General features: G+C 41.4%; 1 protein-coding gene across 9 annotated transcripts in view; it reads left to right on the forward strand.

The window, feature by feature from the left end:
- PIP5K1B (phosphatidylinositol-4-phosphate 5-kinase type 1 beta) overlaps positions 1-18,142 on the forward strand; it is a 307,231-nt gene that overhangs the window by 225,910 nt on the left and 63,179 nt on the right. For 7 of the 9 annotated variants that reach the window (XM_064579700.1, XM_064579702.1, XM_045882212.3 and 4 more), the window contains exons 12-13: positions 7,830-7,985; positions 12,606-12,750. In XM_064579700.1, coding sequence (XP_064435770.1) covers positions 7,830-7,985; positions 12,606-12,750 — 301 coding nt within the window. Of the gene's footprint in view, positions 1-7,829; positions 7,986-12,605; positions 12,751-13,528; positions 15,228-17,840; positions 18,138-18,142 lie in introns of those variants that run through there. The other 2 variants (XM_054509155.2, XM_064579703.1) reach the window with 2 other exon arrangements.

Genomic DNA, 18,142 nt, shown 5'->3' on the forward strand with positions numbered 1-18,142 from the left:
GCCACTTAACTGACTGAGCAACCCAGGCATCCCTTAAATAAATATATAAAATCTTTTTTAAAAAGGTCCATTTAGTTCTTATAGACACAGATTTATTCATATATGTGTGTGTGTGTATGTATATATATATGTGTATATATATAGTTATAGTTATTGGTTTTGTTTTGTTTTGTTTTTTAAATGTTTTATTTATTTATTCATGAGAGTCAGAGAGGCAGAGGCAGAGAGAGAAGCAGGCTCCCCGCCTAGCAGGGAGCCCGATGCGGGACTCGATCCCAGGACCCTGGGATCATGACCTGAGCTGAAGGCAGACGCTTAACCATCTGAGCCACCCAGGCGCCCTAGTTATTGGTTTGCATACCTAAATGCACAACAAATTCTAATGGGATATATAAAAATGTGATACATCACATTAACAAGTAAAAGGATAAAAACCATATGATCAAAGTACAACATTCATTCATGATAAAAAAAAAAACTTTCCACAAAGCAGGTTTAGAGGGAACATACCTCAACACAATAAAGTCCATACATGAAAAACCCACAGCTAACATCATACCCAGTGGTGAAAGATTGAGGGCTTTTCCTCTAAGATCAGGAACAAGACAAGGATGTCCACTCTCAATGTAGTACTGGAAGTTGTGGCCACAACAATAAGACAGGAAAAAGAAATAAAAAGCATCCAAATTGGCAAAGAAGAAGTCAAATTTTCACTATTTGTAGATGACATTATACTATATATGTAGAAAACCCCAAAGATGCCACCAAAAAACTACTAGAACTGATGGATGAATTCATTAATGTCACAGGATACAAAATTAATATACAGAAATCCATTGCATCTCAATACAATAATAATGAAGTAGCAGAAAGAGATACTAAGAAAACCATCCCATTTACACCTATACCAAATAAAATAAAATACCTAGGCATAAACTTAACCAAGGAGGTGAAAGGCCTATACTCTGAAAACTATAAAACATTGATGAAAGAAATTGAAGATGACACAATTAAATAGTAAGGTATTCCATGCGCATGGATTAGAACCAATGTTGTTAAAATGTTCATACTACCCAAAACAGTCTACAGATTTAATGCCATCCTTTTCAAGATGCCAAAACATTTTTCACAGAGCTAGAACAGATAATCCTAAAACTTGTATGGAACCACAGAGACCCCTGAATAGCCAAAGCAGTCCTGAAAAAAAAGAACAAAGCTGGAAGGTATCACAATCTAAGATTTCAAGATATACTTCAAAGCTGTAGTAATCAAAACAGGACAGAAATAAACACATAGATCAATAGTATAGGACTAAGACCACAAGTAAACCCAAACCCACATGGTCAGTTAATCTACGACAAAGAGGACAAGAATATACAGTGAGGGAAAGACAGTCTTCAACGAATGGTGTTGGGAGACTGGATAGCAACACACAAAAGAATGAAACTGGATCACTTTCTTACACTATACACCAAAATAAACTCGAGATGGATTAAAAACTTAAATGTGAGACCTGACCTGAAATCATAAAACTCCTAGAAGAAAACATAGGCAGTAATCTCTTGGATATCACCCTATGCAAAATGTTTTTGGATGTTTCTCTGCAGGCAAGAGAAACAAAAGCAAAAATAAATTCGTGGGACTACACCAAAATAAAAAGCTTTTGCACAGCAAAAGAAACCTACTAAATGGAAGGAGATACTTGGCAAATGATATATCCGATAAGGGGTTAATATCTAAAATATATGAAGAACTAATACAACTCAACACACACACACACAAATCTGATTTAAAAATGGGCAGAGGACCTGAATAGACAATTTTTTCCCAAAGAAGGCATACAGATGGCCAGCAGACACATGAAAAGATGCTCAGTATCACCAATCATCAGGGAAATGGAAATCAAACCACAATGAGATATCCCCTCATACCAGTGAGAATGGCTAAAATTAGAAACACAAGAAACAACAAGTGTTGGCAAGGATGTGGAGAAAAAGGAACCCTCGTGCACTGTTGATGGGAATGCAAAATGGTGCAGCCACTGTGGAAAACAGTTGCTTAAAAAACTGAAAATAGAAATACTGTATGATCCAGTAATTCCACTACTGGGTATTTCCCCAAAGAAAGTGAAAACACTAATTCAGAAAAGTACATGTACCTCTGTGTTTACTGCAGCATGATTCACAACAGCCAAGACATAGAAGCAGCCAAGTGTCCATCCATAGATGAACGGATAAAAAAGATGTAGTGTATATATATGGTGGAATATTATTTGGCCATAAAAACATGGCATCTTGCCATCTGCAAAAACATGAACAGACCTGGAGGGCATTATGCCAAGTGAAATAAGACAAAGACAAACGCCATATAATTTCTCTTATATGTGGAATCTAAAAAAACAAATGAACAAACCGACTCTTAAGTACAGAGAACAAACTGCCACTTGTCAGAGAGGATGTAGGTGGGGAAATGGATGAGATCAATAATGGGGATTAAGAGGTACAAACTTTGATATATAAAATAAGTCATGGAGATGAAAAGTGCAGCATAGGGAGTTTAGTCAATAATATTATGTAGTGACAGATGGTGATTACACTTCTCGCAGTGAGCGCTGAGTAACGTATAGAATGTCTAATCGATATGTTGTATCCTGAAACTAAAATAATTGCATGTCAATTAAACTTCAATAATAAGTTTTTAATTTAAATTTTAAAAACTAAATACAAATTTTAAATTTTAAAAGCTAAATATATATATAACTATGTATAACCAAGATGCCTTATCAACTGTGATTATATTCAAGTCCTTAAGCTTAAAGGCATACTTTCCTTGTAGGTGAAAATTTCCCCTCCTCACTTCCACCCTTAAGAAAACAGTACCTAGTCTTCACATTTCTTCTTTCAAATTACTTTCTGTGTGTGTGTGTTGTTGGTTTTTTTAAATCTTTTTTATTATGTTATGTTAATCACCATACATTACATCATTAGTTTTTGATGTAGTGTTCCATGATTCATTGTTTGCATATAACACCCAGTGCTCCATGCAGTACGTGCCCTCTTTAATACCCATCACCAGGCTAACTCATCCCCCACCCCCCTCCCCTCTAGAACCCTCAGTTTGTGTTCCAGAGTCCATAGTCTCTCATGGTTCGTCTCCCCCTCTGATTTCCCCCCTTCATTTTTCCCTTCCTACTATCTTCTCTTTTTTTTTTTTTAACATATAATATATTATTTGTTTCAGAGGTACAGGTCTGTGATTCAACAGTCTTACACAATTCACAGCACTCACCATAGCACATACCCTCCCCAATGTCCATCACCCAGGCACCCCATCCCTCCCACCCCCCACCACTCCAGCGACCCTCAGTTTGTTTCCTGAGATTAAGAATTCCTAAAATTACTTTTTCAAGACTTATTACATCCTTTCATTCCACCCCAGAACTGAGTCATACGGGCAGTGTAATAATATCTGCAAAATCGTATAATTTTTTCTAGAAATATTAGTCATCATAATGTTGAAACCTCACTGAAATTCCCTACCCAGATCATGTGTCTCAAGCACTAAAACTTAGCTTCCTGAAAGGAATATAATAGTACATTAATTTGTTAAAAATCAACTGCTGTAATATATGTAAAGAAAAAAAAAAAAGAAGGTAGCAGGAGGGGAAGAATGAAGGGGGGGAAATCGGAGGGGTAGACGAACCATGAGAGACGATGGACTCTGAAAAACAAACTGAGGATTCTAGAGGGGTGGGGGGGGTGGGAGGATGGGTTAGCCTGGTGATGGGTATTGAGGAGGGCACATTCTGCATGGAGCACTGGGTGTTATGCACAAACAAGGAATCATGGAACACTACATCTAAAACTAATGATGTAATGTATGGGGATTAACATAAGAATAAAAAAATTAAAAAAAAATCAACTGCTGTAAGATTTTTAGAACAAGAATGCATTCATTCAACTAACTTTGAGCACCTGTAATGTACCTAGCACTATACCAACCATTAATTAACATAGGAAGGGTTTTTTTAGTGAATTAGTTCCTCCCTCAATAATTTTTGGGTCAGGGATTGGAACATGTAAACAGATTTATAATCTAGTGAAGCAATTGTGTTTTGTTTTGTTTTGTTTGTTTGTTTTTTAAAGATTTTATTTATTTATTTGGCAGAGAGAGACACAGCGAGAGAGGGAACACAAGCAGGGGGAGAAGCAGGCTTCCTGTGGAGCAGGGAGCCTGATGCGGGGCTCGATCCCAGGACCCTGGGATCATGACCTGGGCTGCAGACAGATGCTTAACGACTGAGCCACCCAGGCACCCCCAGTGAAGCAATTGTTAATAGAGTTTTTGCATACACTACTATAGGTACACAGAGAGAAATAAGACCAATTCTTCCACAAGAGAGCTTCAGAGAGAGAATATTTAAAGTAATTCCCTAAATATAAGTTAGCATTCATTAGGAAGAGAGGCAAAAAGGACCTCTGAGGTTAAGGAATAGCATGTGCAAAGGCCCAGGGGTAGGACTGGACATGGTAGGTTCTAGGAATGGCAGCTAGGTGAGTTGAAAAGCAGTAAAGTGTAGAGGCAGATAAATGGCAGGGTATAGGGCGGAAATGGACACAGGATACCTCTCGCCAGCCAAAAACAAATCCAGGAGTTTCTGCAGCACAAAACAAAGTGACGCGCAACCCAAACCATCTTTTGAGGTTATCCAGTCAAAAGAAATCCCTGAAGCCTTCAGTTTTTACAAGATTCAATTCTTATCCCATGAGTGAGTCTTAAATCATTCCTTTAAGGAAGATTCACCATTTAGGTGCTATGTGGTCCCTGCAGGGGTTTGGTTTTGGGTCCTCGCCGCTCCTTGTATGTGATGCGGATAATGAACAAAGAGTTGGGACTCCTGGGTGGCTCAGTTGGTTGGGCATCTGCCTTTGGCTCGGGTCATGATCCCAGGGTCCTGGGATCAAGCCCCACATCAGGCTCCTTGCTCAGCGGAGAGCTTGCTTCTCCCTCTGCCTGCCCCTCCCCCTGCTTGTGCGTGCGCTCTCTCTCTCTCTCTCTCTCTGACAAATAAATAAATAAGATCTTATTAAAAGAAAACAAAGAGCTGTTTCTTTTCATAGCTCTTGGCCTTTTCTCCTCGGTGAACTACACATACACACAGTTCTCTGAGTGTTTCCTCTAGTTCACGTTTCCTTGCTGCTGACAACTTTCTTCTGACCTCAGCTGTTTCTCAGTTTAGAGAATCTGCATTGACCTAAGATCTGTGTAGTACTCAAATGTTTCGGTCTCAGGGCAACTTTATACTCTTTCCAATGATTGAGGACCTCAAAAGGCTTTCACACACATGGGCTATATCTGGCAATATTTACCATACTGAATTTAAAATTGAGGAAAATGCCAAATATTCATTAATTCTCACAAAGTAATAATTCCTAAAAAAAATTGCATGTTAAAATAAGCCATTTTCAACAAAAAGGTAAAAATCATTTTCACATAAAAAATAATTACGAAAATAATATTTTCTAAAATAAGTTTGTTAAGAAAAGTGGCATCATTTTTCATTTTTTCCAATCCCTGATTCTGGTTTGTAGACAACATCTAGATTCTCACATCTGCTTCTGAATTCAGTCTGTGGCGAGAGGGTCATGTGGCATGTAAAAAACTCGTGAGAAAGGCAATTTATGTCTTAATATTATTATGAAAATAGTTTTTTTACAGTTATTTTATTTATTTGTTTTTTTAAGTAAACTCTATCCCCAACTTGGGGCTTGAACTCACAACACCAAGATCGAGAGTCACACGCTGTGCAGGTCGGAGCCAGCTAGGCATCCTTGAAAATAGGCTTAGGATTACAGACCTTCTAAAAGGGTCTCGGGGCACCTGGGTGGCTCAGTCGGTTAAGCGTCTGCCTTTGGCTCAGGTCATGATCCCAGGGGTCCTAAGATCGAGTCCCACATTGGGCTCCCTGCTCAGCAGAAAGCCTGCTTCTCCCTCTCCCACTCCCCCTGCTTGTGTTCCCTCTCTCGCTGTCTCTCTCTCTGTCAAATAAGTAAATAAAATCTTTAAAAATAAATAAATAGATAGATAGATAAATAAATAAAAGGGTCTCGGGGGCCTCTAGTAGTCCCTGAACCACATTTGAGATCCTCTGATTAAAAGTTTTAAAATACTGTGTTGGAAGACAAGAGTTGAGGGTTTATAAGAGTTAGCAGACAGAACGTAAAAGCAGAAGCCCGTGTGTACAATCCCTTCACGCCTGGAAAGCAGGTGTTGCTGCTGTTTTGATAGGATGAGGTGTTAAGGAAAATGTGACTTATTTGGTCCACTTACTTTCCATTAAAATCCATTTTGATCAGTTTTTAAACATTCAAAATGCCCTCCCCTCAAAAAAAAAAAAAAAAAAAAAAAACCCTAACTCTGGTTTTGTCTTTTCTCCCCTTCACATCAGCCAGGAAATAGAATCCTCTAGAGAGAGGAAATGAACACCAGTTTAGACAACTTCAGACAGAAGACAGACACCTGGGGTTTCATGCTTCTAGCTCTGTGACCTTGAGCAGGTCGCAACTTTTCCAGTCTCAGTTGCTGGACCTATAAAAGGGCCCGCCTCCCTCGGACAACTGCATGGGTAGTTTGAGATACGGTGTGTGAATGTCGGCCTCCATGCCCTAAAGCCCTCTCCAGGAGATATTTATGATGGTGATTATATTATGGTTCTAGGACTGCTCACAGGACCCATAAACTTCCCCTTCTCTTTAAGTGGAGAGAATGCTCACTATTCTTTCCCCATTTGTGTGTCCCAAAGTCCTTGTCCAGTTAAGTTCTTGCAGGCTGCCTATGGGCAGGCCCCAGATGAGCATCGTAATCTAAGCTCTGGAGAGCTTCCCAAGGCCAGACACAATCACTCTAATGCATCGGCTATCAGGTTACCCCTCTGTGCAAAGCTCCAAAGGCAGAGGGGAGGCTCTGCCAAAAACCAATTCAGGGAAAGCATAAACAAGCCTCAAGTTCCCTTGCTCCCTCTCCTCCAAGGAAATTCTCTAACGGTGTTAAGCCAAGAAGAATTATTGCCACAAAGACTGCATAGAAGTGGGGATGGTGTGGCTGCAGCCAAAGCCGCTCCCACTGACGTATCAGAGGTGAAGGGACAGCCTTCAGCGAGCAGGATGGATGGTGAAGTCCATTTGCCTTGGTTCAGGTTCCCAGCACACTCCTGAAGTTGGAGAATGCTGTTTGAACAAAGGTCGGGAGTGAATGATAACATCTGACGTAGCCGTGACCTAGAAAAGACCCAGAGGGCAGGAAATTTCAGTGGAAAGTCACTTAAAAGCAAAAAGCAACCAGAAGTAACTTGGCTAAATTAGGCTTCATGAGTATAAGATTAAACATTGGCATGTTTAGAAATTCCCAGTCCCCAAGTTAATAAAACCAGGGTCATGAGAATTCTCCTCGCTTTACCATCTGCATTTACCAACCCACCCAACCTCCTCCCAGCGCTAGAAAAACATTGCTTGGAGGCAGAAAAAGTATCCTTTAGCAACAGAACGTTTGAATCTCACCTCAGGTAAGACTTGACTTCAAAATCTAGAGACGTATTCCAGTTCGCATGTATTCTAGGATCTTCTCATTGAGGTCAAGTCATTGTAGACAAATACAATTGCCAAAACCCAAACAGTTTCATCTCCCTTTCCTCGTGTATATAAAACAAAGTGTCTTGCATTCTGCTCAGATAATGAGTAATACGTTAATAAGTAAAATCTTAATTTAATGAAAAACAAAAAGTTAATGTGGTTTTACCGTATCTTTGTCTCTCCTTTTTCCTTCCTGTCCAGCCTTGAAGGCCTCACCTTCTAAAAAACGTTGCAACTCCATCGCCGCCCTGAAGGCCACCTCGCAAGAGGTCGTGTCCTCAATTAGCCAGGAGTGGAAGGACGAGAAGCGGGACTTGCTGACCGAGGGGCAGAGTTTCAGCAGCCTTGACGAAGAAGGTAAAGACATGTCACTTAAGAAAAAAAAAAAGAAAAGAAAAAGAAGTCCTTCTGATTTTGCTTATATAGGTGATGTAGATTCACAGTAGAACAATTAGAATATACCTAAGAAACAAGGTGATGGGGGGTGCCTGGCTGGCCGTCAGTAGAACGTGCCACTCTTGATCTCAGGATGGTGAGTTCAAGCCCCACATTGGGCATAGAACTTACTTAAAAGAAAAAAATAGAAAAAGAAAGAAACCAAGTCTATTAACTCATTTTCAAAAGGATATTCACAGTATGACAGTTACTACAAATTTTTAAAACACATAAATAATATGTGGTTGATAGGGAAAAAAAAAAGTTGGAATATGTACTAAGATACTTAGAAATAAAGATCCATAACCCCACTACTGGGAAGTAACACATCTGAACATTTTTGTGTTTTTACAATTGGACCTTGTTCTGTGTATGCATAGAGTGTGTGTGTGTGTGTGTGTGTGTATGTTTCAAACACACATATGCATTATATACATATGTATACACACATCCCTATACATCCATATAGACACAATGTAACAATGAATTATCTATTTACTTAGGTCTTTAATGAATTGAATAAAAATTTTCTAACTTTCCTCCTGCTTGTCCTATACACCTCCCTTTTGTTAGATTTATTCTCAAATGCATATAGAGATAGAGACATAGACATGTATTTTCGGTCTTTTCAAATAGTGTCTTTTTAAGATTTAGGTTTTCTTCTACTGTTTCTCGTAGCCCTCCCTTCTTTTTCCTTCCTTCCTTACTCACCTGCCAGCTAGGACTTCTAGAACAATGATGAATGCAAGTGGTGATTGCGGGCAGCCTTGCCTTGTCCTGATTTTAAAGGGAATGCCTCTTGTGTTTCACTGTTGAGAAAGAAGTTGGCTGTATTTGATACCCGTAATCGGGTCAAGGAAGTACCTTTTTATTCCTGGTTTGCTAAAAGTTTTTATCAGGAGTGAGTGTTGAATTTTATCACATACTTTTCCTTGTTTGTTGAGTTGATCATGAAGGTTTTTTCTCTTCTAATCCTAAAAGAGGAAGTGACAGTTTAGACTTTTTATTTTTTATCAGTATATTCTTTGGGGAATCCCAACATTTCCTGAGAATTTCTTCTCCTTTGATTAGATTCTTCTCGGGCTTTCCTTTCCCCGAGAGCGGTTAGAATAGGGTGTTATTCCTATGCCCATCTGCAGCACCTACCCACCTGTGTCACGTGGGGTTTCCTCCTTTCTGATCTTCCTCGAAAACAGCTGATACCCAGATTTAGTGCTTTTGGCAAAGGAGTTCATGAATCGCCCTTGCTCCTCTCTCCGGCTGCAATTTCTAGCAGTCAGTGACAACCCTTTACCTAAGCCTCCCTGCCCTGGCATCTCCCCTACCACACGGCCTGGTCTTCTTAGGACACACATAAAACCGCAAGGTGTCTGCAGTCTGGGAAATAGGATTAACTGATTTTTAAACTGTATCAGTTAAACTTTCAACTAGTATGCTCCATATGACGTCTGAAGTTAGAGCAGTGAGTCCAATTGTTAATCTGGGGGGAGAGAGGGGGGCATAATATATACACTACATAACATCCTGGAAGTCTGGAGACCTGGGAAGTCCGGCACATATTGTGCTTTTTTTTTTTTTGCAGATGACTTCTTGCACCCCTTGCTTCATTTTTAAAGGGACTTCACCCAAAAAGGCCTCTGAAAGTCAAAGAAAAACGTACTGAGCATATTCTTTGAAAATGTTAACATTCTATTATAAAAAAGAGTTTAACTGGACAATTCTCTTTTTTTTTTTTTTTAAGATTTATTTATTTGAGAGAGAGAGAATGAGAGACAGAGAGCATGAGAGGGAGGAGGGTCAGAGGGAGAAGCAGACTCCCTGCCGAGTAGGGAGCCCGATGCGGGACTCGATCCCGGGACTCCAGGATCACGACCTGAGCCGAAGGCAGTCGCTTAACCAACTGAGCCACCCAGGCGCCCTCCCATTGAGTTTTTAATCCTCTCTTCTATGCCACTGTCAGTGTTCTGGGGTGTATTCGTTTTCTCTTGCCATGTAGCAAATTACCCAGAACGTCAGCAGCTTAGTAGAACCTCCATTATTAGCCCACCATGTGTAAGTCAGAAATCTGGCCAGGCTCACCTTGGCTCGCTGGACACAGCTTATCAGGGTCTCAAAAACTGGGATGAAGGTGTCAGCTGGGCTGCGTTCTCATCTGAAGGTGCTGGAGAAGAATCCTCCTCCAGGGTCATCACGTGCTTGGCAGAATTCACTTCCTTACAGTTGTAGGGTGGAGGTCCCCATGCCTTCCTGTCTGATAGCCATGGGCCATGTCCAGCCACCCAAGACCATCCACATTCCTTACCAGGCAGCCCCCTCCATCTTCAAACCAAGACTTCCTTCCAAGTCAGTCCTTCTCTCACTTCATATCTCTGATCTCCAGACACAGATTTAAAAGGCTCAAGTGATTAGGCCAGGCCCACCTGGATAGTATTCTCTTTGACTAACTCGAAGTTAATGGATTAGTAACCTTAATTACATCTGCAGAATTCCTTTTGCCGTGTAAGTTGCGGTAATCACAGGAGTCCTCTCATGCTTACTGGTCCCACCTACACTCAAAGGGAGATGATGATACAAGCATGCAGGTCACTGGGGATCATCCTAGAATTTTGTCTACCATGTTAGTTTTTTAAAAACTGAAGGATATGAGAGCTTGAGGAAACAGCTCTCTGCTTCAGAGAGCTGCTCCTTAAAGATTGGGGCTCAGCTCCCCACTGCCTGGTCCAAGTCCCTGGACAGATCATGTCTCTCTGTATTGTATCACTCACGTAGTCTCTGGCTCATGAAGTCAAGACCAGAGGCTGCATGAGCCTTTCTGTCCAGCCCCATCTGCCTTATGTTGAGTAGCAATTCACTAAGCTCTAATGGGAGGTTATTTTTCAGATGCGCTTTTCAATATTATTGAGTATGTCAGTATTTTTCTCTGTACTTAGTAAGAAGGTGGGACCAAGTATATTAAAGATCACTAGCCAGCTATCGTATTACATTGAAGCCTTTCTAATTTTTGCATGTAGAGCCCTTTGGTTACTTGTGTTTTTATACTATTACCATCTGTTATTCATCATGGCCGTTCTTTATTTTGACCTGAATCAGAGCTGCACTGTCTCACACATTTAAAGTGTGTCCAGTCTCCCAGCCGAGAGTCCAGCCCTTCTGTGCCTACCCCTTTTCTCTCCGTGCCTCGCTCCACCCCTCCATCTACACCTCTTCAAACCCCAAATCCAAAATCTCGCACTCATGCGATAGTGCCTATTAGGACCGTTTTCCATTCATACGCTTCCTAAAAATGCATAATTTTGAGCCCATTGTTGCCTGAATCCACAGTCCAGCATGGTGACTTCAGTTAACAAGTGTCTTGTATGTTTGAAAGTTGCTAAGAGAGTAGATCCTAAAAATTCTCATTGCAAGAAAAAAGATATAATTATAGTGGTAATGGATGTTCACTAGATTGTGATGATCATCTCACAATAAATATGTATATCAAGTTATCACATTGGACACCTAGAATTAATACAATGTTCTATGTCAATTATATCTTCATAAAAATTTAAAAATATCTCCCTAGGTTTAATAAAACTCAGTGTGAAAAGTTGAAGGACAGGACTCCTGCATAACTATTATGTCCACAGTGTTCTATCACTGGGGACTTGCATGTGTATTTTTTAAGCAGCTCTGTTCTTGCTGACTGGATCTGTCATTAAAACACTATCTCTAACAGGCTGGGTAATAGGTGCCCCAGGCACCTATATTTTAAAAAGGAAGTAGGAGTTTTCTCATTTTTAAAAAGGCAGCCTCGGCTCTTAAAATATGAGGCCAAGAAGAGCTGTGGATGATGTTCAAAGATGTGTATGGGCACAAAGGAGTTTAAGAGATAGCTGGCTTGGGTGGGATGGCTCGGTCAGTTAAGCGTCTGCCTTCGGCTCAGGTCGCGATCCCAGGGTCCTTAGATCAAGCCCCACATCAGGCTCCCTGCTCAGCGGGGAGTCTGCTTCTCCCTTTGCCTCTGCCCTTCCCCCTGCTCATGCTCACTCTCTCTCTCACATAAATAAAATCTTTAAAAAGAGAGAGAGGTAGCTGGCTGTTAGTCTGGGAAGCCTTTGTCTCCGGGCTGTTAAAAAGTCTGAGTACTTAGATCTAAATTGAGAATGATAGATACGTGCATATCCTAGGGAGGGGAAGCAGGTGCCCTGTGTGTTTCTACATTTGCCAGTCATCCTGTTAATCTCTGTCGAATTATCTCCTAAACTCCTCCAAGCTTTTTATGTCATCTTATGAAACAGTAAATCACTTTATTAGGTTTTTAAAAGAACATCCATAATGTCTTTTTCATAAGCCATTTTGTAAATTAATGCCATTTCCTTTCCGGTTAACCTGTTTGCAAGAAGCTATTTTACATGTCTGCGGCAGTTCGGAAGAGCGAAGTGAATTCATAATTTAATGTGCAATCTGATATGTATGCTTTGGAGTCGATTTAAATTATTATAGATAATAAGGCAGCATTTCTTACGGAGATTCATGAGTGTGTGTTGTGCTTTTGTTATGCAGCACTGGGATCCCGACACAGGCCAGACCTGGTGCCTAGCACCCCGTCACTGTTTGAAGCTGCTTCCTTGGCAACCACTATTTCATCGTCTTCCTTATATGTCGATGAACATTGTCCACACGATAGGACTGCACTGTATTCAAACAGGTGAGACTTAGCGCGATCATATTACCAATCCGGCTATTACCACATCTGCATCACAGGTGGACAGGTATCTCTGAATTGAGAACATGCTGTCCCTGGCACCCAGGATGTGACTGTCACCTGCCCTGTAAGTAAGAGAAAGAGAGAACTTGCTTGATTTTTTACTAGGGCAAGAAGCACATCTGGGGGAAAACCTTCCTTATTTTTCTCCACGGTTAATCATTATGTCCTATTGAAATTATGTACTTGGTCCTAGGGAAGAAGACCAATCTTTCATCATTTTTCTTTTAATAATTTCTTATGAATGGCTTTTTAAAGCAGGTACTCCTGGTTAATATTGCCAGTAGCCACAAAGATATTTGCATATTCTCTTTTTGTTTGAGTGACCTGAGGGACTATGATAGGCGGAATGATGGCCCCCCCAAAGTTGTCCCTGTCCTAAACCCCAGAACCTATAAATGTGTCACCTTATATAGCAAAAAGGACTTCGCGAACATGATTAAAGATTCTGAGATGGAAAGAGTGTCTTGAATTATTCAGGTTGTCCCAATATATAAAATACATATATATATATATATATATATATATATATATATATATAGTTTCATTAACACTCCAGTGGTAGACAACTGCGTGCTTATGTTTCTTCGTAGATCACTGGGTCGCACAAAATTCAAAACCCATGAGGAAGCTAAGAGTGTTTACATTAAATGTTTCCTTCCTAAAAATCCTTAACTGTATGCCAGTCTGTCCTCAAGCAGTAAAGTCTGATTATGCACAGGGTCTTTGTCAGAGGAAGACAGGAAGATTAGAGTCAGAGAAAGAGACATGATTCCAGAAGTGGAGGGCAGAGAGAGACATTGGAAGGTGCCACACGGCTGGCTTTGAAGGTGGAGGACGGGGCCTTGAGCCTGGGAATGCAGGCAGCCTCTAGAAGCCCGAAAAGGCAAGAAAACAGTTGCTCCCTTGGAGCCTTCACAGAGGAAGACAGCTCTTCCACACCTTGAACTTCAGGACTTCTGACCCCCAGCGCGGCAAGATAATAAGTTGTGTCATTTTCAGCCACGAAGTTTATGATAATTTCTTACAGCAGAGATGGGGGACTCAAACATGTAATGATTGAACGTTTGAGTGTTGGGCGGGCTACTGTAATTTCTTAAATAGAGAGTGGATTAGTTATTAGATACGTTTGCTTTTTGAACAAAACATTGTCAGACATCGATTCTAATAATAGAAGATGATATATTTGCAAAGAGATCACAGTGTTGTCTGTGGGCTTAGCTGTTTGATTTTCTCTCTTTTCATATATGCAATTTTGTAACTAGCTCCAATCACTGGGCAGGGACTATTATGTATGTTCTTAATAATTATCTGTTAAATGGAAAAACTAGCTCTTGTTAAAAATCTAGTTCTTGAGAATCAAGGTCATATTTGTGCAGGTAAACTGCTTCTTACACTGTACATCGTTTTCCACACCCAGGGATGCAGCGTGGCTCACTTCCAGGAGGACTCAGTATGGTAGACTCATTTGTAACATACGCATGCTTGTAGATTCTAGCTTGGTCTTTGGGCAAGTTAAGGTTTGGTCACTGGAGCTTCTGTAGAAATTGTTTTCTGTTGCCATTCTCTTCCCTCTCCGCTACATACAGCTTGGGAGGTGGGTAAGCAGGTGAGGCAGCCAGCCTTGGTGTGGAGAAGTGAAACAGATAACAAGGTGAGCCATCAACCTTAGTGTGGCTTCCGTTTAGATAGCTCTGCTGGAAGAGCTAACAAATAAGGCTCCTTTATAAATTATTCAACTCATCGGAACTATAAAAGAAATTTGGCTAGCTTCCTTGGGTTAGAAGAATTGAAAGTGACCTATACCTTACGCTAATGTGTACCTTGAATGTTCAAATTTATTACATAAATTAGTCCAGCAACAGCTTTCCTATTTCTGGGGTAGAGCTAAACACCATTGTTTTGCTCTCAAATATAAATAGCAGCTCAAAAAAATGGCTGGAAAGTCATAGGAAGCTCCTTGCAAGGTCAAAAACAATTCTGTGTGAGGCCAGGGTGATTTCTTACTATTTGCTACTGTTCTCATTATCAGGGGCATGTAATTGGATATGCTTGCTACTAAATTATTTACTAGAATTTTCAACACAAGAATAAAAGGGTTTTTGGCTTGGTTTGGTTTTTTTAATGGCAGCGGTTGTGGGTCAGTATCTAGACTCTTGGCCAGAAGTATTCAATTCTTGGGTATTCATAAGGTTCCCCCACCATCCAGAACTGCCTCCTTCCTGGCCATTGTGGAAGCTACCTCTGTACGCTCCCAGGCTGTGGTATAATTCTTGTTACTTTGATTTATGATGATATGGTTCCGTATACATTTGGATGGAAAAAATATTATTAGTGTTATCAGTTGTATTTTTTTCTTTTCTTTTTTTGAAGTGACTTCTTTGAGATAAATTTTTGGCATTGTATCTCCCAAGTTGTAATTTGAAGATTTTACTTATTTATTTTTGCGCGCATGCACGCAAGTGCAAGAGAGGAAGAGAGAGTGCGTGCGCACGAGTGGGGGAGAGGGGCAGAGGGAGAAGGAGACTCCTCGCTGAGCAGGGAGCCCGATGCAGGACTCGATCCCAGGACCCTGGGATCATGACCTGAGCCAAATGCAGACGCTTAACTGACTGAGCCACCCAGGTTTCCCCTCCAAGTGGTAATCTGGTATGTTATATTTAACTGCCAGTCCGGGTTCGGTTATAAGAACAAGAAACCACCCTGTCTTAAGCAGAAAGGGATTTGATACGAGGAATTAGGTGCTTACAAAGTCCATGAAAAGGCTCTGGGCTGAACATCAGGAAATCACTCCTGGATAACACCATCGAACTGGCCCACCAACAGCCCTGTAGCCTTGGCAGCCATCAAGCAGGAGCCCTGCCAATGGAATGCAAGCCAGCGAAAAGCATTTTGGTGGCCCCAGAACGTTTTTTAAAATAAGCTATCATTTAGGGCGCCTGGGTGGCTCAGTTGGTTAAGCGACTGCCTTCGGCTCAGGTCACGATCCTGGAGTCCCGGTCCCGGGATCGAGTCCCGCATCGGGCTCCCTGCTCGGCAGGGAGTCTGCTTCTCCCTCTGACCCTCCCCCCTCTCATGCTATCTCTATGTCATTCTCTCTCTCAAATAAATAAATAAAATCTTAAAAAATAAAATAAAATAAAATAAAATAAGCTATCATTTAAAAATCAAGCAATCTCACTAAAAAATACCCAGGCCCTTTTGAAAAATCATTAGTTTGGTCCCCACTTGGCTCTCTTGCCTCTCAGCATTGACCAGCTGGAGGGGAGAAGCAGGGACCCTCCATGGTCCCCATCACCCTCTGCTTTGTTCATCGGTGATGTTGCCATCGTGCTCCCCTGGGCATTTCTGATTTTAGACTGGAGATAGAAGAGAAGCCAAAGCCATGCCTCCCATCTTAACCCCTGCCTTAGGGCAATCATAAGGAAAGGGGCAAAAAAGGCACAGAGGTGCTCAAGAGAAATTAATAGCATGTGAACTCCTGGGAATCAGTATCCTTACCCACCCCCACCATGCCCCACCCTAATTATTCAACAGGGAAACCTTACCCGCAAACTGAAAAGAAATTGTCATAATTTCTAGCGTTTTTTTTTTCCTTTGGAGTCCTCCTAGGCCTACATGGAGTCTCTTGAGGTGATAAACATGATTCTAAGTCTCTTCTGGCCTACTAAGTTTTGAAACCTAATCCAAATAGCGTGGAAAGAAAATGAGTTGAATAGTGATGTTATAATTCACATGTTAGGTTTTTCTATCTCGGAGTCATTTTTCTGTGAAGGCAAGGTGGCCTGTTTTTTCCATTTCAACACTAAGCTCTACATATCTGCCCTTATATAAGCTGTAAATACTTCAAGTAGCAGTCATCATTCTGTCAGTCTTTTTAAAATCCTGGGGCGCCTGGGTGGCTCAGTCGTTAAGCGTCTGCCTTCAGCTCAGGTCGTGATCTCAGGGTCCTGGGATCGAGCCCCCCATCGGGCTCCCTGCTCGGCGGGAAGCCTGGCTTCTCCCTCTCCCACTCCCCCTGCTTGTTCCCTCTCTCGCTGTGTTTCTCTCTGTCAAATAAATAAATAAAATCTTAAAAAAATAAATTAAATAAAATCCTTAACTCTGAAAGGTGTCGATTAGTGCCAGGCTGTCTCCACACCTAAATTATATATTGTGGTGGGAAAACTGCTGTTTCTTCAAATTATTCCCATTTTTAAGGGATTTTTTTCTTTGTAACTACAAAAACTGATAGCATCTGTTCTCTTTTTAAGATTTTATTTATTTATTTGACACAGAGAGAGCGCACAAGCAGGGGGAGTGGGAGAGGGAGAAGCAGGCTTCCCGCCGAGCAGGGAGCCCAATGTGGGGCTCGATCCCAGGACCCTGAGATCATGACCTGAGCCGAAAGCAGATGCTTAACAGACTGAGCCACCCAGGTGCCCTGTTCTTTTTTTTTTTTTAAGTATACTCCAAAAATTGAGTAGGAAGCAAAGAAAAATAGTATTTTTAAAGTATATATATAGGGGCGCCTGGGTGGCTCAGTCAGTTGGGCGTCAGTCTTTGGCTTGGGTCATGGTCCCAGGGTCCTGGGATAGGGCCCCACATCGGACTCACTGCTTGGTGGGAAGCCTGCTTTTCCCTCTTCCTCTGCTGCTCCCCCTGCTTGTGGTCACTCTCTCTCTGTCAAATAAATAAAATATTTTTTAACAAAATAAATAAAGTATACATTTAACCCGGTGATCAGGAGTACCTGTTTTCACGTTCCACCGTACAGTTAGGGCTTAGAGCATACAGTTCATAGAAATGGAGGCAAAGCGTTGTGGGTACATCCTTCCTGGTAAAATGCTGGGATTTAAATTCTGAGTTTTTGATCCTTGAATTCTCCTTTCCTAGTAAGAGCTCTGTTCTTTCAGAGGAGGTATAAGTTGAGCACTAAGAAATGCAGAGGCAAACGTGTTTTATCTCGAAGTTAAGAACAGTTTAATGTGGAAATTCACTACATGCATGAGTATGAATTCTTTTCATGATTTCCTGCACCGTCGGGAGCCCAGGTGATGCTCTGCTCATGTGTAAGTATCGGAAACCCTGCTGCATCCCGACATACACTTCCGCATCAAGCACACCTCTAGCTTCGTGGTGGCCCTGGCCGGCCTCATGGTTCACTACTGACTCTTGCCAACATCTGGCTCCGCCGGGACGTGTGTGGACTATTAAAAGAAGAGGAGATGCCGTGGGTCATTTGCACATAGAGGGCCAGCTGGCAAAGGCTTTAATGAGTGATGAGTCCAGATCATGGATCTCAGAGGCTGACCCCAGGAATCTGACTGCAATTCTGTGCACTTTTCTTCCGGCT

This window comes from Mirounga angustirostris, unplaced genomic scaffold, assembly GCF_029215605.1.
Source record: "Mirounga angustirostris isolate CCGP_5_RB_7025 unplaced genomic scaffold, mMirAng1.0.hap1 SCAF_15, whole genome shotgun sequence".
NCBI lineage: Eukaryota > Metazoa > Chordata > Mammalia > Carnivora > Phocidae > Mirounga > Mirounga angustirostris.